The sequence below is a fragment of the Nicotiana tabacum genome, chromosome 17 (assembly GCF_000715075.1).
Source record: "Nicotiana tabacum cultivar K326 chromosome 17, ASM71507v2, whole genome shotgun sequence".
Lineage (NCBI taxonomy): Eukaryota > Viridiplantae > Streptophyta > Magnoliopsida > Solanales > Solanaceae > Nicotiana > Nicotiana tabacum.
In genome coordinates, this window is record NC_134096.1 from 124500603 (window position 1) to 124520693 (window position 20091).

General features: G+C 35.3%; 1 protein-coding gene across 1 annotated transcript; it reads left to right on the forward strand.

Moving 5' to 3' along the window:
- Positions 1–1161: 1161 nt before the first annotated feature.
- LOC107808778 (cyclic phosphodiesterase) lies at positions 1162–5017 on the forward strand. Its single transcript, XM_016633345.2, has 3 exons — positions 1162–1699; positions 3132–3186; positions 4657–5017. Exons 1-3 carry the CDS (start codon positions 1370–1372, stop codon positions 4857–4859), a joined length of 588 nt encoding a protein of 195 aa, XP_016488831.1. The 5' UTR covers positions 1162–1369; the 3' UTR covers positions 4860–5017.
- The last annotated feature ends 15074 nt before the right edge of the window (positions 5018–20091 follow it).

Below are 20091 nucleotides of genomic sequence, written 5' to 3' on the forward strand. Positions count from 1 at the left end.
GGAAGTAGAAGAGAAGGCTGGATGCGTCGCGTCCACCTTCGCATGCAAAGCTGAGAAATGGAGGACAAGGTGGATGCGTCGCATCCACCTTAGCATCAATCCCTGAAGCCGAAGTGGACTAGGAATAGGAGAGCTTTGGCCCACGACTTTTGTACGCAATATATAAGCTAAAAACGCCTCTTTTAGGTTATCTAACATATTGGGAAGGGGGAAAAAGCCACGACAAAGCTGTGGAGGCCGGAATTCATCAAGTTTCATCTTTCTCCCACCAAACTTAGTAATTTTTATGTTTCTTTATATGATTTGTTGTTTGGCTACCATGTCTATGTGGAGCTAAACTTCACGTTCTAGGGTTGTGGTTCTTTCATGACTATTGTTATTCGGATATTGATTTTGACTTCTTGATTTATCATATTAGTTTATTTATTCAATCTTGCACTTAATTATTTAATTGCTTGATCACCAATTGAATATTATCTACGAATCTAGAATTGAACTCGAAAGTGGGAATTCTATATTGCATATAGGATTGAGTAGGGCAAGTTCTTGAACTCGAGCATCGGGGAACGGATTCGTGGTTAGGATAGACATATACCTAATTGCCTTGCTTGGTTGATTTACAGGAATTATAAAAGCGTTCTTGTTGATTCTCACTCCATAGACATATAGGCGTTAAGTTAGCTGGAATAGGCGAGTAAGAACTCGACAGATTCTTATGAGCAATATTAACCCTGTCAACCAATAAGCTAGATAAATTAGTCGGTCAATTCAATTGAAGAATACAATAGGATTGTTAGATAGACCATAACCCTAGATCGTTTTCATTACATTGATATCATTAAAATCTGCTCTTTCTCTGTTCAAAGTTTATTATTTATATTTTTCTTATTTAATTAGTTGGAATAAAATATTTTTAGATTTAATTCTTGTTTAGATAATTAGGATAGTCTAATTTAGTTAATAGTTAATCATAAGTCCTCGTGGGTTCGACATCCGACTTTTAGTCACTTTATTACTCGACGACCGCGTATACTTGCGTGAGTGTGTTTGGTCGCAACAGTATATATACTGTGCGGATAAGTTTTTACTTTTAGAACATAACGGAGAATGTAGCAAGATGGTAAGTTTTTATTAATATTAATAATTAAGATTATTTGCAACACACATAACTAGTTAACTATATACCCGTTTGTGCTTTCCCTAAGATTTCCATTACCTCTCGAGTCCAAATCATAAACCAAAAATAAGTGATAATAAATGAAATCATAAAAATCAAATCTCAACACCCATAATTTATTTCTCGTCAGATTCCTTGGTTTTTCTCGAATTATTGGTTCATCACTTCATCCTATCGTTCAATTCCGTTCTGATGGAGGCTGTTACTACAGTTATGCAGCAGGTACAAGTCAGTGAAGCAGTGCTGGAAAAGCACGTTTACTCTGTGTGGGCTCTGCCGCCGGAGGATGTGAGAGTGAAGGTGAAGAAGTTGATGGAGGGTCTCCGATCGGAGTTCGGTGGGCCCCAGTTTGAACCTCACGTGACGGTCGTCGGAGCAATTCGGTTGACTGAGGCTGAGGCACTTGACAGGCTCAAGAAAGCTTGTGACACAGTGAAGCCTTATAGTGCTACAGTGGAGAAAGTTGATTGTGGCACTTTCTATTATCAGTGTGTTTACCTTTTGCTTCACCCTACCACTGAGGTAAAATTTTACAACTTCTTCATTGCTTTTCTTTTTTGGGGTTATTTTGCTATTCTTGGTAATTTCAATTATCTAGTTTTTGTTTTCAAAAGTTGAATTTAGGAAATGCAGTTGGTATAATTAGTTGGCTTGATGAGCAATGTTATGTTCTTTCAGCTTATGTAGTGGTAATTTGTTCAATGAGCAAATATTTGATGTAGAACATAGTCCATCCAGCAATTGTTGAATTTCTGACTAATGGAGCTTAAACAAAGAATAAAGCTAATGGCTGATTTTGCAATCAACAATGTGGACTGTTTAGTAAGATAAACCGCACGAAGATTAGTCTAGTGTGCTGAACTTCAATCTACTGCACAATATATGTTCTTAATTGTCTCCTCATATGGTTCGCAAGACCATATGAGGAGACAATCACCCATTCCACCAACCAATGTGGGACACTTAACAAGCTGAAAATGTTCTGGTCCCGTTCTTGCTTTCACCTATGTCAAACTGAGGAATAATTTCCTTTCACTTTCACGGTTTCATCCCTATCTTGCCGCCTCTTATTTTCTCTTGGTTTCTGTTCCATTTGCTTATTTCCAAGGAAAGCATAAGTTTGTGTATTCACAAATGTTACCTAAGTATAAGGAGACTCAAACATGAAGGTCTATTGAAACTTTTCCTCTAGCAGGGTCTAGAAATGCCAAAGTTTTACATTTTCAATACTTTCCATAGGAAATGAAGGCCAGGTGACAAAATTATCACTGTAGAATTTTTGTATTGGGAGCAACGCTTGGAAAGGCAGTTGAACATGCTTTGAGACTCATCCCAATGTGTAAGGGGCTCAACATTACTGAGTCAGTCATGTTGAGCAGAAGCCTCATGGGGCAAATGTCTCTATAAGTGAGGCTGGGCAATTGCCCTCTGCAAACTCGCTCCATACCTAAAAATGTCCTATACGCACATTACACCTTAGATTGTCTCTCTTGAACATTCCAAATATTGTTCTTTTTAATTTTTTTAAATTAGTTGGTATAACTTTAAATTGGCACTGGAAAAAATAATATTTTTTTCCAAAATCAAAAATTGGTAACTTAATACATTGTTATGTACATTTATCATTACATCTAGATGCTTAATTTAATTCTGTACTCTTTTAGCTTTTAAACTTTATACATTACTTAAATAACTCGTGGCGCTTATGCCCCATAACTTGGGTAACATCCTACCCTTTGCACCTCCGCCTTCTAAAATACTGATTTGGAGCAAAAAAGGATGGAGATGGGGTAGGGTGGGGTTGGGGGTTGGGTATTCAGCAGCAGTCTTACCTCTTATGTTGTGTATAAAAAATAATTTAGTTCAAGCAGTCTTATACTCTTATTCTTTACCACTTTTATGTACAATTTTGGTGCAATTGCTGAGATTGGTGACCTGAAATTTGTTGTTCCAGGTTGTGGAGGCTAGTGCTCACTGCTGCAGTCACTTTGGTTACAACAGAACAGGAAGTAAGATACACATTCTTTTGTCATTAGATTTGTGCCTCATTCAGTTTCTAGAGTTGTAGTCATGAAAAGTTTTTGCATCTTTCACGTAGGCTACTCATTATCTTTTTCTGAATGCCTTCTTAAATTATTGAACTTCCTGAGTAATAAAAATGGCTCACCCTGATTTCTATTTCCCTCTCCATTTTGCTCAACAGTCCTCTACTTCTGTGGCAAACCCCTTGAACCTCTCCTTCCCACCAGTGGCGAAGCCAAAAAAATTTCCAAGGGTGTTCAGACTTGAAAGAAGTAAAAATATTTCTTAACACAGGATGTTCAATATATGTTATATACATCTAAAATCTAATACTTTACTTATAAATACATTGTAATTTTTTATAATATTTCGATAAAGGGTGGTCAATTGACCACCCTAAGCAAAAGGTGGCTTCACCCTTGCTTCCCACCTCATTCTCAAACTCCTCGTCGCCCTCACCATCATATCCCCTACGTCGTAGATGAAATTCTCATTTCGTTTTAAGATACTACCTCCGTTCCAGTTTTTATGAACTTATTTCCTTTTTGGTCTGTTCCAAAAAGAATGACCCATTTCTAAATTTGGAAACAATTTTGCTTAAACTTACATTTCTACCCTTAATGAGAAGCTTTTATAACCACACAAATACTCTGGGTCCTTATTGAATTGTTTAGGACCACAAATTTCAAAAGTCTTCATTTTTTCTTAAACTCCGTGCCCAGTCAAACAGGTTCACATAAATTGGAACGGAGGGAGTAGCAAAGATAAAGCTCATTGGGATATTGAACTCCACAAGCATGGTCACACTATATATTATAGACAAAATTGGTGACACATGTGGCTGAAACTTACGAGATGGTTTGGAATCCCTTGCCTGCTGTTAAGGGTCACAGCAGAGTTGTAGAATCACCGCTAATTTCTTTTAAGAAAATCCCGAACATCTGGTTTTTTCTCTTATTTTGGAGGGGGGGAGGGGGACTGGGCGGGTAACAGCGAGAACATGTAAAATGCTGTAACCATAATTCAAAATCATCAATGCTAGATATTGGAAGTAAAAAATGATGAATTTGTATGAATAATTTGAAAACGTGATCACATCATCAAGTACAAATTCAAACTGTCAGCACTTTGGTTGTTTAGCATGTGCTATCTTTATCGCATGTGACCAAATTTAGTACATGAATTCCCCAAACTTTGGTGCTTGGGCTCTGGAACTCGTGCCTTTTCTTGGCTGAAAAACGGGATAACATTTAGTTTACCATTTGTGTCTACTTACTCCTTAGTACCGATCTTTCAGGGTTCTAGCACATCAGTTTTGATTTTTGTAATAAAGGGATAAGTTACTCACTCTGGTCCTGCCCTCTCCTTTGATTTTATTTCAATGCTTCTTTTTGCCAAAGAGGATTATGTGGGTTAGTTTTTCTGATGCTCATATTTTACCTTCATGCCCATGCCAGCTTATATGCCACATTTGAGCCTTCTCTACGGCGATTTAACTGATGAGGAAAAGAAGAAAGCTCAAGAAAAGGCTTATATCCTCGACGAGGGAATTTGCAGCTTGAGCTTCCCGATATCTCATCTTGCATTGTGTAAAACAGACACTGAAGACAAAAGCTGCAAATCATGGGAGAAAGTAGAGGAGTACAGTCTTCAACCCTAAGTAGCATGCTGAAGCAATAAAATGTCCTTGAGCAAAAAAACTCATCCTGTTTACTTTTACCTTACACCTTGAATTGCAGTTGCTAGGTTGAACTTTGTAATATATATACTACTCTTTTAATGTGCTAAAAATAAGAACTTTGGACTTCCCTTTACCTATATGTTTTCAAGGTTTCTTCATTGCTTAAAAACAAGCTTAAATTTTCTTAATTGCCAAACCAATCTGCTATTATCATCATGAAGTATATTGCCCTATTAGATGAGCACTTGCTAATTAGGATGATAATCAGTTGGTTTATTACTTCCTTTCGTACACATTGGTGTACAAATGCCTAACATGTTCATCTATGAATCTCGTTACGGAATAGAAAAAGAAAAAAATGCTAATGCAGGAGCAAATACTAAACTCAAGAGTTGTGGCAAGGAAAGTCTTCGTCGGAAATTGACTCCCAACTTCTGGCCAGGAGGCTATTTTCGCACTTTTTTTTTGAAGGAGGGATAGTCAAAATGTGCTTGGCCCGTGAGCCCAACCCAACCCGCTACTTAGGTAGGGTTGGATTAGGATTATTTGAGCACATTTAAAATTGAGGCTTATCAGTCCGACCCAAGTCAGCCTGCTGGGCCTGGGCTTGGGCCTGGGCCAAAAATTAATTAACTATTAAATATTTAATATTTAAAAAAGTAAAAATTATTAACTCTAATTCCCATTCCCCAACCCCAGATTGCTCATTTACCTTTCCATATCAACTAGAATTTAGATTTTTGACATGCATGAAATATGACAAAATTAATTTTTCTTTTGCTTAATTAATAACGAACTCGAAAAGTTTTAGGTGGCCAATAATAATCTTTTTCAAAGGAAAATATTACTTTAAGTGGGCGTTTGGACATAAGAATTGTAAAATTCCAAAACAAAAGTAAAAAAATTTTCAAATGAAAATGGTATTTGAAAATTAGAATTGTGTTTGGACATGAATATAATTTTGGGTTGTTTTTGAAGTTTTGTGAGTGATTTGAGTGAAATTTTTGAAAAACAGCTTTTTGGAGTTTTTCAAATTTTTAAAAAAATTCCAAAATTCATCTTCAAGTGAAAATTGAAAATTTTATGGCCAAACACTGATTTCGAAAAAAGTAAAAAAAATTAAAAAAAAGTAAAAAATTTATTATGTCCAAACGGACTCTAAGTGGCCAATGATCAATTTGGATTACTTTAATATGTTATTAATATTTAAACTGCTCTGCAGTATAGAAAAAGATTAATTTTAAATACACAAAAAAAATTGACCACTAGCAGATTTCAGGAATTTTAAATATTTTATGGACTATAATGATGAAATTAGCAAATGATATTAATCCTAAATTAAAAAATCTCAGTATATAAACTTATTGAAATAATCCCTGAATCTGAGGAAAATGAAATATTAAGAAAATATTCATATAACTTTAAAAAAGAAGAACTAGAGATATAGAAAATTTGCATTTCAATTACGAGATTCCTCATCAACTATCAAGCTTTTTGTATGCTTTAAGCAAACAGAAGTTGTTTACATGATTAATCGACTTTGTCACGAAAAAATATTTAAGAATTTAAAGAAATTCTTTTTTCTAAAAACATTGAAGGGTCGGGCCGCCCTAGCCCGCGGCTCTCTTAGGGCTGGATTGGACTGGCCATTTTAACACACATTTATATGGCGGGCCGGGTCGGCCTAGCCCACCAAATTTAAAAGCCCACAAATCTTGGGCTGGACTGACCCATTTTGATAGCTCAAGACATATACAGCGACTCTGAAATAGCCTGTTTGCTTAAATCTCACAATAGATACTTGGGATGGGCCTAGCTCAATTAGGCTAGATTATCATTGTTGGCAAATGCTTCCATTTCAGTTATAGAACAGACAAGATGAAGCTACAAAGACTTTTTTACATGGGAAGTTACACCGTATACCCCCTTTAAAGAATTCTTAACACACTATACTTCAATAATAAAATTAGAGCTATTATCACTTATAGCCATCCTGTAAAAACTAATGATAATCGGTAGTCACAAAATAAACCATACAATTAATAGCCCAAAACTAATTGGAAGGGCTAGCAACTGAAATAAGAAAACCAGCGTCCCCCTAATATTTTTGTAATTTGAACTCCCTTTTGCATTTGGGAACCTTAGTTTTTTATTCAACTCCATTTAAGTCCATAAAACAATTCCTTTTAGGTTTTAGAATTTTTTTTGTTTGTTTGTTATGACACAAGGAAAAATTATTTTTTTTTTAATTTCAAACAGTTCACCTCCTTTTTATGTTTAGGATTTTTTTTGGCTAAATTTTGAGCATTTTCACCTCTGCAACCACCAAACTTCTTCCTATTACATATAAATTTTAATATTTTTTATATTTTATTAAGAACCTAAAAAATTTATTAATCTAATCTAAAAAATATGATATTGTATAAGCAAAAATACTCGTGATATAAGAAAAAAAAGAATGTGATGTATATGTTATACACACAATATATATATTTTACACTAGTATAAAGTGTATATACACTTTTTATATATCGTAAAATAATATATACACTTCTTATGCATTGTAGAATAATATATACACTTTTTATACATCGTAGAACAATATATATATACTTTTTATAAGAAATATATATACTTTGGATACACTAAAACGCTTAGGATACACTAAAGATACATTAGAATTTAGGGGTACATTGAAAAATATAGGATAAACTTTATATACAAAATTTATACAATGTAATAGTGTATATACAATTTCATCTCTTTTTTTTTGCTCACCAAAGAAATTCTTGTAGTTGAAATTGTATAATCAGCGTATATATGTATATTGTATAATCAGTATATATTGTATAAAAACTCAAAGTGTATATAGATACATAGATATTACATAAAAGATACACAAAATACACATTTATTGTATATGAGATACACTAATTATACATCTCATATTCAAAAACTAGCAGAAGAAGAAGAAGCAACAACCATCTCCACAAATACATTTCACCTTTTACTTCTTCCTAGGAAATGCACATAAATTTATCCAAAAGAATCATGAAGCCCAACCTCTAAAACGGCTCTCAAAATACCAACAACCCACCATCAACATTTATATTGTATAAATAGTGTATATAAATTGTATAATAGTACATATACACCTATTATACAACATATATACATTTGTAAGGTCGCTGCAAAAAAGTCATAGCCGAAAAGGAAAGCGAAAGGTAAGGTCCCTAGAGTCTTTATCTGATTGCAACCATGGCCGATAGATATCACTAGCCAAGTATTTGCTATAATTCCTTACAGATCTAGAATTGCATGATTGTTATAGAAGAGGAAGGAAGCAACACAGAAGATAATAAAAATATAATCGGTTAGAGGTAGTGGTGGAGATGTTTTAGGCAAAAAAAATTATTTCTATAAATTTTCTATTCGCAAGGGATGGTTGTTGGTCGATTTGATTTTGGGGTTGAGATTTGAGTGTGTGTTGAGAGGGAGATGAAGATTTACTTATAAAAATATGGTGAATCGGTGATAGTGAGATCAATGGTGGAGATAAGCTAGAGTAGTAGTGTGAGAACGACGGTAGAGATAAACTGGATTGGTGGTGATTATATTGATGATGGAAGTGGGAGGAGAATAACAAACAACTGGAGGAATAGGAAATAAGAATGAATTGGGAAGAAAAGTGCATTGGGAATTGTGGCTACAACTTGCAAAAGAATTGGGCCTAAAGGTCATTTCGGGTCAAAGATGAAAACATGGGCTATTAAAATGTTTGGACGGCCATACAACGTCATTTACTCATAAAATTACATGTAGTACACATCGATTAATTACCCCACATACCTATTTAGTTAAAGGACAATAACTACCTAATAAATATGTCCCCTAAGTTAAAGAAAGTTATATACACAAAGAAAATCTACTCAAAATCTTATTCCATCCGTTTCAAACTTGGACGAAAATTAAAAATTATCCATTAAACAATTTTTTTTTACTCTGGGAACCTTTGTCGTTATAGAAATTCATCTTTCTCTATACAATTAAAAAGAATACAGTAAAGTAATCATTGTATACCAATATTGTATTTCAAATTAGAATATTGTGGTATGTTTGGTTTGAATACTATATTCCAAATTAGAATATTATGGTATATTTGATTTGAATACTATATTCCAAATTAGAATATTATGGTATATTTGATTTGAATACTATACTACCAATTAGAATATTGAGATATGTTTGATTTTGAATATTGTATTTTTTATTAGAATATTATAGTGTGATGGTTTTAATACTATATTCTTCATTAATCAATTGTAATTTAGTATATTTAGTTTGGATAATGTATCGCACACTAAAATATTTTAGTATGTTTGGCTTGAATATTGTATTCCAAATTAGAATAGTGCGGCGTGTTTGATTTGAATATTATAATTGTAATTAGAATATTGTGGTGTATTGATTTGAACAGTATGTTCTACTATTTCTGTAGTTTAGATATTGTATCCCAAATTAAAATATTTTTACCTTATTTTAACTTTTCTTTTGATTACATAGATGTAAGAGAAAAACACAAAAAAATGAAATACTTCATCTAAAAAATAAATGGTAAAGAGGTATTGTCTTGTACAAAATAAATACTCGATTTTCATATCCTTCCTCATTCTGCACCCACATGCCATAGGAAAGAATAGAGAGGGTTGTTTATTTGGAACAAGAAATCATTCGGGTTCAGATTAGGTGAAAATGTATAATCCTAAATTCCTTGGGATGATGGAGTGTTTTAAAAGATTTATCAAGTTTGAGTGAGAGATAATCTAATCTCTTAAAAGGTGGAATTTGTTTAATTGCATATAATGATATTAAAGATGTAAAAAGTAAATAAGGTTTTATAAAGTAGATATAGAATGTAAAATAAATATTTTAAATATATATTGAGTTAACTGGTGTTTTCAATAGGTATACCACGTGAACTTCCCTTTTTACATTTCCCAAGAACATTTTAGATTCTCCAACATTTAACATCTAAAATTTTATTCAAGGAATATTTAACCATTTCCCGCTTACTAGTGGTACATGGAACAGCGAGAGTATGCTGTAACATATGAAGTCGTTTTATTTTATTCACTGTAGCTAAAAGACGTAAAGTTCCTTTGTTTATTAGTATTAGAACAAAAAAAAGTAAAAATAGGTTTGAAAATTGTTGGTGTTCATATACTTATGTGGGCTAAAGAGGAAAGTTGTGCGGCCGTTGTACAATTTTTCTTAAATAAGGAAAATGGACAAAGGAATAGCCTTTTGCCAGCTTATTTTCCACAACGTTAGAAACTTTTAGAGTACCTAACAAACAGCCAACACAGAATTCTTACTAGGCGATTCACATTATGTATTGGCGGCTACTCTTTACCTAATTTTTTTATTTTACTATTTAAGAGAAAACCTTAATAAAACTTTTAGGAAATTGAAATGTAATATTGTTTATTTGTTTGTTATTAATTTTTTTAATCAATTTAGAGGAAAAGATATTTTTATTATACACATTCTTGTTACGAAAATAGTACTCCTCTTTTAGTGAAAGAAACATGTGCAATAAGATAGACTTAGAAAAAACGTTTTCCATGAAAAAACAAAACAATTTTCCCCCTTAAAGAACTACTAAGTACTACTTTAGAAGGTATATAAGTTGATGGACGGTGGCGGTGGGTAAAGGGTAATTAAATCAACAAAAAAAAAAGTTCTTAATTTGCAACTTGTACAACTGCTTATGAACATGTAAAGAATTGTGGATAATATCGAGAACTTTTCAGCTTATAGACATGTTACTATTCTTCTGGTTACGACTTACCATATGGATGATCATTGGCTAGTCATACAAATATTTCGTGAATATTATATTCTCTTTTATACTTTTACTTTAATGAACAACTTGAACTTTATTCAACCTAGCCGCCTAGAACAAGTGGGTGTGTATATATATATATACCTTCAACAAGCTTTTTTGTTGAAAATTTCAAAATTTTACAAGTGCCTGTATAAGAACAAGGCCCCGTACAATAAGAAAATAGTTAGTGTTTACAAAAATACTACACAGAAAATATTGTGTTTCATACTGAAAGTAAACATTGTGCTATTTTTCGTTTCTTTGATGGTTAACAAGTAAGAAACTTGTTGAGAAGATGGTCTCAAAGTTCAAAGTTGGTGATTAGAATTCGCCAGCCATTAGAGCATGTGGGGTGTGGAATAAATCATTAATGGCACATTCATTTGGGCTGCGAATGAGTTGGAAAATAGGTAGATATAAGTTGCACAAAAGTCAGACTTTGTTATTGACCTACTCAAACTTCAAAGCTTCAAAATCACGTATTTTCTGGTCGATATATGGACGACTTTGGAGTTTTAACACCTCCAACTCCAATTGATTTTAAATATTAAGTTAAAGTTTTGTACACCACTAACATTGAGTTGTTGGGCTCATGCCCAAGTTGTCCACGGAGAAATTAAAAATTAGTCAAATTTACAAATGGTAATTAAAAAATAGCCACAGTTTCAAAAGTAATCGAAATTTAGTCACTTTTTATGTAAAGATAAATCTGAACGAAAGCACTGTTCAAAATCCGGAAAATATTCCAGCACAATATACTGGAGTTCCAGTATAATATACGATCCAGCATAATATGCTGGAAGTTCATACACAACTGCTCCAATCTCCAGTATATTATTCTGGAACTTTTCGCGTGTTGGAATTCCAGCATAATATGCTGGAAGTTCATATACATGTGCACCAATCTCCAGTATAATATGCTAGACTGGTCCGTGTTGCAGCAAAATAGTGGCTATTTTTCAATGACTTTGCAAACGTTGGCTATTTTTCAATTACCAGTCCGAAAACTGGCTAGTCCATGCTATTTTTACGGTTGTCCAGCCAAAGGCCCAATGTCCTAATCCTATTATCTTTTGGTTTTCATTCCTATTCGAAATTGGATTTGACTTTTATTCCTATTTAGAGTTAGTTTTGGCTTTAAGAGAAAGAACCACTCATTACCTATAAATAGGATAATCTTAGAGAATTGTTTATGCTCATTGGTATAAGTCTTTGAAAGGCTTAAGCACTCAAGAGTGATTTTTGGGAGAGCTTTCATCCAGAGAGAAGAGAGAAGAAAGATATTTATTTTACTGCAGATTTTTATTCCGACCAGCCAACTTTAAATCATGTTGTCTGATTCGTTGACCGTTGGATCGGGTTGAAATTTTGACTGAGTGTTCGTAACATCTTGATCTTTGATTTGCACAGTGGAGATCGGATTTAAAGGTCCGTAGCATATGATTTTGAGCGCCGAACAGAAGCTCTAGTTTTGTGGCTTCTCCTCTTTCTCAATTGATTTGTTGTTGCTCTTGTTGTTATTGTTGCTCCGTATTTTACACTTGTTGTGTAGCCAATTTAGAGAACTTTTGTAACCCTCTTATTGTTATAGTGGATCTTTTTGGATCTTTGTGATCCCATGGTTGTTAACTTCGATTTGAAGGGTTTTTCACGTTAAAATTTGGTGTTCTTTATCTTCTTTATTTTCGGGTTTGCCTCTTCCTCGATATAACAATGGTATCAGAGCCTTGGTTATTTATCCAGATTTTTTATGGAATGGAGGCGAATATGAGCAAGATGGTATGTTTAAATGAGAGCAATTATAATGTTTGGAGAAGCAAGATGAAAGACTTGTTGTTAGTGAAGAAGATGCATCTACCCATTTTTGCAGCTCATAAACCCGAGAGTATATCTGATGAAGATTTAGATTTTGAGCACCAACAAGTATGTGGATATATACGACAATGGGTTGAAGATAATGTTCGCAACCATATTGTGAACGAGACACATGCAAGATCATTGTGGGAAAAGTGAGAGACTCTTTATGCTTCAAAAGTTGGGAATAACAAGTTATTCCTGCTAAAGCAATTGATGGACTTTAAATATAAGGAGGGAAGCCCTATTCTTGATCACATAAATGATTTTCAGGGCGTCCTTGATCAGCTGTCTGGAATGGGAGTTAATTTTGATGATGAGATACAAGGACTTTGGCTTCTTAGTACTCGGTCAGACTCTTGGGAAACTCTTCGTGTTTCTTTGACAAATTCAGCTCCTGGAGGTAAAGGTAGCCATGGAATATGCCAAGAGTGATATTTTGAACGAGGAAGTAAGGAGAAAATATCAAGGTTCGTCCTCACAAGCAAATATCTTGGTTACAGAAGATCGGAGGAGAGATAGAACAAGAGGTTCGAGGAATAGAGGTAAAAGAAGAAGTAAGTCAAGGTCCAAATACCATAATATTACATGCAACCACTGTGGCAAGAAAGGACATATCAAAAGATTTTGCCACAAGTTGAAGCAAGACATTAGCTAAGGAAAGAAAGTTGAAAATAACGAGCACAATGTTGTTGCTATTGCTCGAGATGACCTTCTTTTTGCTTATGATGAAAACGTCATCAATTTGGTATCCCATGAGACGAGCTGGATAGTAGATTCTGGAGCTACCTCACATGTCACACCAAGAAAAGACGTTTTCTCATCTTATACTTATGTTGATTCTGGAGTGTTAAATATGGGAAATGCTAGTGAAGTTAAGGTGTTTGGTAGTTTGTTTAAAAACTAATAATGGTTCAATGTTAGTACTTCAATATGTCAAACATGCTCCAGATTTTCCTTTGAATTTGCTCTCCACGGGAAGATTAGATGATGAAGGTTACCATAATGCCTTCTTTAATGGCCAATGGAAGCTCACCAAGGTCTCATTATTAGTGGCTCGAGAAGTCAAGTCTTCTCATTTATATGTGACACATGGCTCTATTCTTAATAACTCCATAAATTTGGTGGAAAGTGATACTTTAACAGAATTGTGGCACAGAAGATTGAGTCATATGAGCGAGAGGAGGATTACGTGTTTAGCTAAGAAGATTTTGCTTTCTGGGGTGAAACAAGCAAAGCTGGAAATATGTATCTATTGTTTAGCTGGAAAATAGAAAAGGGTTTCCTTTCATAGCCATCCCCCTTCAAGAAAGCCCGGATTATTGGAGTTAGTACACTCTGATTTGTGTGGTCCTTTTAAAGTAAAAAAAGGTGGTGCACTTTACTTTGTGACCTTCATTGATGATCACTCTCGTCATCTCTGGGTGTATCCTTTGAAATCTAATGATCAAGCACTTGGCGTGTTTAAGGAATTTCAGGCCTTAGCTGAGAGAGAAACTGGGGAAAAATTAAAATGTATTCGCACTGATAATGGTGGTGAATATTGTGGTCCCTTTGATAACTATTGCAAGGAATAAGGATTCGTCATCAGAAAACTCCGCCCAAGACGCCTCAATTGAATGGTTTGGCAGAGAGGATGAATATAACTCTAGTTGAGAGAGTTAGATGTTTGCTTTCAGAAGCTAAACTTCCAAATACATTTTGGGCAGAAACACTTAACATTGTTGCCTATGTTATTAATATGTCTCCTGCTGTTACTTTGGATGGTGATGTCCCAGACAAATTTTGGTTTGCCAAAGATGTTTCTTATGATCACATGAGAGTTTTTGGGTGTAAAGCTTATGTGCATGTTCCTAAGGATGAAAGAACGAAACTGGATGTCAAAACTAAGCAGTGCATTTTTATCGGTTATGGTCAAGATGAGTTTGGGTATCGTTTTTATGATCCACTTGACAATAAACTTATTAGAAGTCGTGATGTAATATTCTTTGAAGACCAGACTATTGAATATATTGATAAAGCTGAGAAGATAGATTCTCAGAGTAATGAGAGCTTAGTTGATATTAATCCAGTTTCTATTGCGAAGGCACTTATTGCACATGAAGGAACCCAAGACAATATGAAGATAGTGATCAAGATCAAAATTATCATCATGGTATAGATGTTATGGATGCTCCAGTTGATGAATTTGTGGTTGATCAACAACCAATTCCTGCTCATATAACTACTTCGAATGCTCCTGAAACCTCTCTTAGAAGATCTACAAGGGAGAAGCAAAAATCCATGCGCTATTCTCCTGATGAGTATATACTTTTGACTGACATGGAAGAACCTGAGAGATATGATGAATCCATGTAAGATACTCACAAATATCAATGGATAGAAGCCATGGAAGATGAGATGAAGTCACTCCATGAGAATGGCACATATGAGCTAGTGAAATTGCCGAAAGGTAAGAGAGCTTTATCTAACAAATGGATATTCAGAATAAAGCAAGATAATCATACCTCTGCACCTAGGTACAAGCGAGGTTGGTTGTTAAAGGTTTTGGCCAGAAGAAGGGAGTTGACTTTGATGAAATTTTCTCCCATGTTGTGAATATGTCTTCTATTTGTGTGGTTCTAGGCTTAGCCGCAAGTCTAGATTTTGAGGATGAGCAGATGGATGTCAAGACTAATTTTCTTTATGGTGATTTAGATGAGGAAATTTGTATGGAGCAGCCTTAGGGTTTTGTAATTGAGAAAAAAGAAAACTATGTCTGCAAATTGAAAAAGGAGCCTATATGGATTGAAACAAGCTCCAAGGCAATGGTATTTGAAGTTTGAATCTGTCATAGAAAAAAAAAGGTACAAGAAAACTTCTTCAGACCACTATGTATTCCTCCAGAAGTTCTCTGATGATGATTTTATTATCTTATTGCTTTATGTGGATGATATGCTTATTGTTGGCAAGAATAAATCCAGAATTGCAGTCCTTAAGAAGTAGTTGAGCAAATCGTTTCCGATGAAGGACTTGGGGCCAACAAAGAAAATCTTGGGCATTCAAATCCACCGACACTGAAATAGAAAGGAGTTATTTTTGTCTAAGAAACAATACATTGAGAAGGTACTCAAGAGGTTCAATATGACAGATGCAAAAGTGTCTAGTACTCCTCTTACTAAACACTTTAAACTGAGTATTAGTCAGAGTCCATGTACTTATGAAGAGAAAAAGTGTCACGACCCCAAATTTCCCTCCGTAGGATGTCGTGATGGCACCTAGTCTCTGAGACTAGGTAAGCCTATCAATATGCGGAATAATTAAAATAACAATTAAAAACTTTTAAATTCTCAACCTCTCGCTATATAAAATAATTCCCAAAACCCGGTGAAATACAAGTCACAAGCTCTAAAGAAGTAGTACGAATATATTTATACATCAAAGTATAATGTGAATAGAGAAAACAACGTAATAAAGATAGAAGGGGACTCTGGAGATCTGCGGATGCTGGCAGATATATCTTGAAGTCTCCGCGTTCAGCTAACTCACTAATACCTGGTTTGATAAGGAGTAGCTGGATCTGCACAAAAAAAGATATGCAGAAGTGTAGTATGAATATACCACAACGGCACCCAGTAAGTGCCAAGCCTAACCTCGGTAGAGTAGTGACGAGGTCAGGTCAGGCCCTACTGGAATAATAAAAGACATGGTGACATATTTAATAATATAATAGCAATAAATGACAATGGAAATGAATCAAGTAAATAGTATGTCACCCTTTAACTACACATAATAAGGGCAAATAATACCTCGCGGAAACAAACAGAATTTTTAACTTTGAGAAAATCACAATAATAATCAAAGGCAATTGCGGCCATAAATAATATCAACAAGGGCACTCCCGAGGTACCGCCTCGTAGTCCCAAATAATAAATAATTTTACAATATCTCATTTTCTTATATCACCGCGGGAGCCTTCACATTAAATTTTAAAGAAAATATTTTCCCGAAATAGCATCCCGCATTTTAGCCACCCTTATCACACCGCATGACTTATAATAGTTCCCCTACTAGCCACGCATATCAAGCCACCCTTATCTCACCGCATGCATTTCAACACCCAGACCTTATACCACCGCATGCATATCAACATCACAATATATCACAATTTGTACCTCAAGTGCCCAAATATTTCAACTTGCCAAAATAAATCAAAATCAGAATATTTTTCCTCAATAAGGAGCTCACGACTCAATCACAGTAAATACAAAAGTCTTCACAAAATATTCAGCAAAATAATATCCATTATTTTCACAATACGGAGCTCACGACTCAATCACAATGAATACAAAAATCTTTACAAAATATTCAGCAGAAATAATATTTCCACAAATTTAACATCTTGACTTAACATCCAATTATTAAACGTAAAATACTTCATTTTTAATAATAGTTAATTTAAGAAAATTCAACCTTCAAATAATGAACAGAATAAAAGAAAGCAAAGTTTCAACTAAACAGGTAAAAACAATAGTAGGAAAAATGTCAAGAAAATTTAGGAATATAAAATAGATCAATGATGATGAATATAATCGAATAAAATACTTTAATTAATGTGTGACAGTGATCTACACAATTTAAAAATATATTTTTTCATATTTATCCAGTGTACACACTCGTCACCTCGTGTACACGACTTTCAACACATTATAATTTTCACATCAATACCAATCCTATGGAAAATTTCCCCCACACAAGGTTAGACAAGTCACTTACCTCGACTTGCTCCAATTTAATCCACTAGTAGGCCTTTTACTCAATTATCTAACTCTGAATGGCTCGAATCTAGCCAAAATAATTCGATACAGTCAACAAAAATTATAGGAATCAATTTCATAAGTAAAATACTATATTTTTCAATAAAAATCCGAAATTAACTCAAAAATCGCCCGTGGGGACCACATTTCAGAATCCGGTGAAAGTTACGAAATATGAACGCTCATTCAACCACGAGTCTAACCATATTAAAATTGCTAAATTCCGATAACAATTCGACCCTCAAATCCTCAAATTTATCCAAGAGGGTTTTCAAACTTTTCCAGCTTAATTCACCAATTAAATGATAAAAACATGGATGGATTCGAGTAATCTAACCAAAATTGAGTTAAGAACACTTATCCTGATATTTTCTCTGAAAAACATCTCCCGAAAATCGCCTCTCCCCAAGCTCCAATTCGTCAAAAATGGAGCCTCTGCCCAGACATAACAGAGCTATGAAAATTTTTGGAACTAGATTCCGACCCCGATATCAAAAAGTCAATTCCCCGATCAAACTTCTAAACTTAATTTCCTATTTTAGCTATTTCAAACCTAATTTAACTACGGACTTCCAAATAAAATTTCGAACACGCTCCTAAGTCCAAAATCACCATACGGAGCTGTTGAAATCATTAAAATTCTATTCCGGGGTCGTTTACATATAGGTCGACATCCAGCTAACCTTTTAAACTTAAGTTTTAAACGTTGGAACTAAGTATTCCAATTCATTCTAAAACTCCCATCGGACCCGAACTTATTACCCCGGCAAGTCATATAATAGTTATAAAGTATATAATGAGCAGTAAATAGGGAAATAGGGCTACATCTTTTAAAACGACTGGCCGGGTCATTACATCATCCCCCTATTAAACAAACGTTCGTCCTCGAACGTGTTTAGAACTTTACCTAGAGTGGTGAAAAGATGAGGATAACAGCTGCGCATATCATGCTCGGTCTCCCAAGTCGCCTCCTCGGCCGGATGACCCCTCCACTGTACTTTTACTGAGGCGATGCTCTTCGATCTCAACTTTCTAACTTGTCTGTCAAAAATGGTCATTGGTTCCTCAACGTAAGATAGATCCTTGTCCAACTGGACTGAGCTGAAGTCTAACACATGAGATGGATCGCCGTGATACTTCCGGAGCATGGAAACATGGAACACTGGATGAACTACAGAGAGACTAAGTGGTAGTGCAAGTCTATAAGCCACCTCTCCAACTCTCTCAAGAATCTCAAAAGGCCCAATATACCTAGGGCTCAACTTTCCCTTCTTCCCAAACCTCATCACACCTTTTTTAGGCGAAACCCGGAGCAAGACCCGCTCACCAACCATGAATGCAATATCACGAACCTTCCGATCCGCATAACTCTTATGTCTAGATTGGGCTGTACGAAGTTGATCGTGAATCAATTTAACCTTTTCCAAGGAATCCTGAACCAAGTCTGCACCCAAGAGCCTAGCCTCGCCCGGTTCGAACTAACCCACTGAAGACCGGCACCACCTACCATACAAGGCCTCATACGGAGGCATCTGAATGCTCGACTGGTAGCTGTTGTTGTAAGCAAACTCTACAAGTGATAAGAACTAATCCCAAGCACCCCCAAAATCCATCACACATGCACGGAGCATGTCCTCCAGTATCTGAATAGTGCGCTCGGACTGTCCGTCCGTCTGAGGGTAAAATATTATACTCAACTCTACCCGAGTACCCAGCTCTCATTGTATGAATCTCTAGAACCGTGATGTAAACTGTGTGCCTCGGTCAGATATGATAGATACCAAAATATGATTTTTAAAAAATAGGATTTGTTCGGTATGCTATGAAGCCTAACAATCTCGCGAATGTAAACCTGAGCCAGCTGCTCCGAAGAGTAAGTAGTAACAACAGGAATGAAATGAGCTGACTTGGTCAATCTATCTACAATCACTCAAACTGCATCGAACTTCCTCTGAGTCTGTGGAATCCCAACAACGAAATACATAGTGATTAGCTCCCATTTTCACTCTAGAATCTCTAACTTCTGAAGCAATCCACCCAGTCGTTGATGTTCATATTTCACCTGCTGACAATTTAGGCACCGAGCTACGTATTCCACTGTGTCTTTCTTCATCTGCCTCCATCAATAGTTTTGTCTCAAGTCATGATACATCTTCGCGACACCTGGATGAATGGAGTACCGCGAACTGTGAGTCTCCTAGAGAATCAACTCACGCAAACCATCTACATTAGGCACACATAGCTTGCCCTGCATCCGTAATACACTGTCATCTCCAATAGTGACTTCCTTAGCATCACCGTGCTGAACTGTATCCTTAAGGATAAGCAGATATGGGTCATCATACTGATGCTCCCTGATACGATCATAAAGAGAAGACTGAGAAACCATACAATCTCGGAAACATCCAATCTAATAAACTCTTTGGCCAAGGCCTGAACATCCAAGGCTAAAGGCCTCTCTGCTACCGGTAAGTATGCTAAGCTACCCAAAATCTCTGCCTTACGACTCAAGGCATCGGCCACCACATTGGTCTTCCCGGGATGATAGAGAATGGTGATATCATAATCCTTAAGCAACTCCAACCATCTCCATTACCGTAAATTAAGATCCTTCTATTTAAACATATGCTGCAGACTCTGGTGATCGGTGTAGACCTCACAATGGACACCGTAT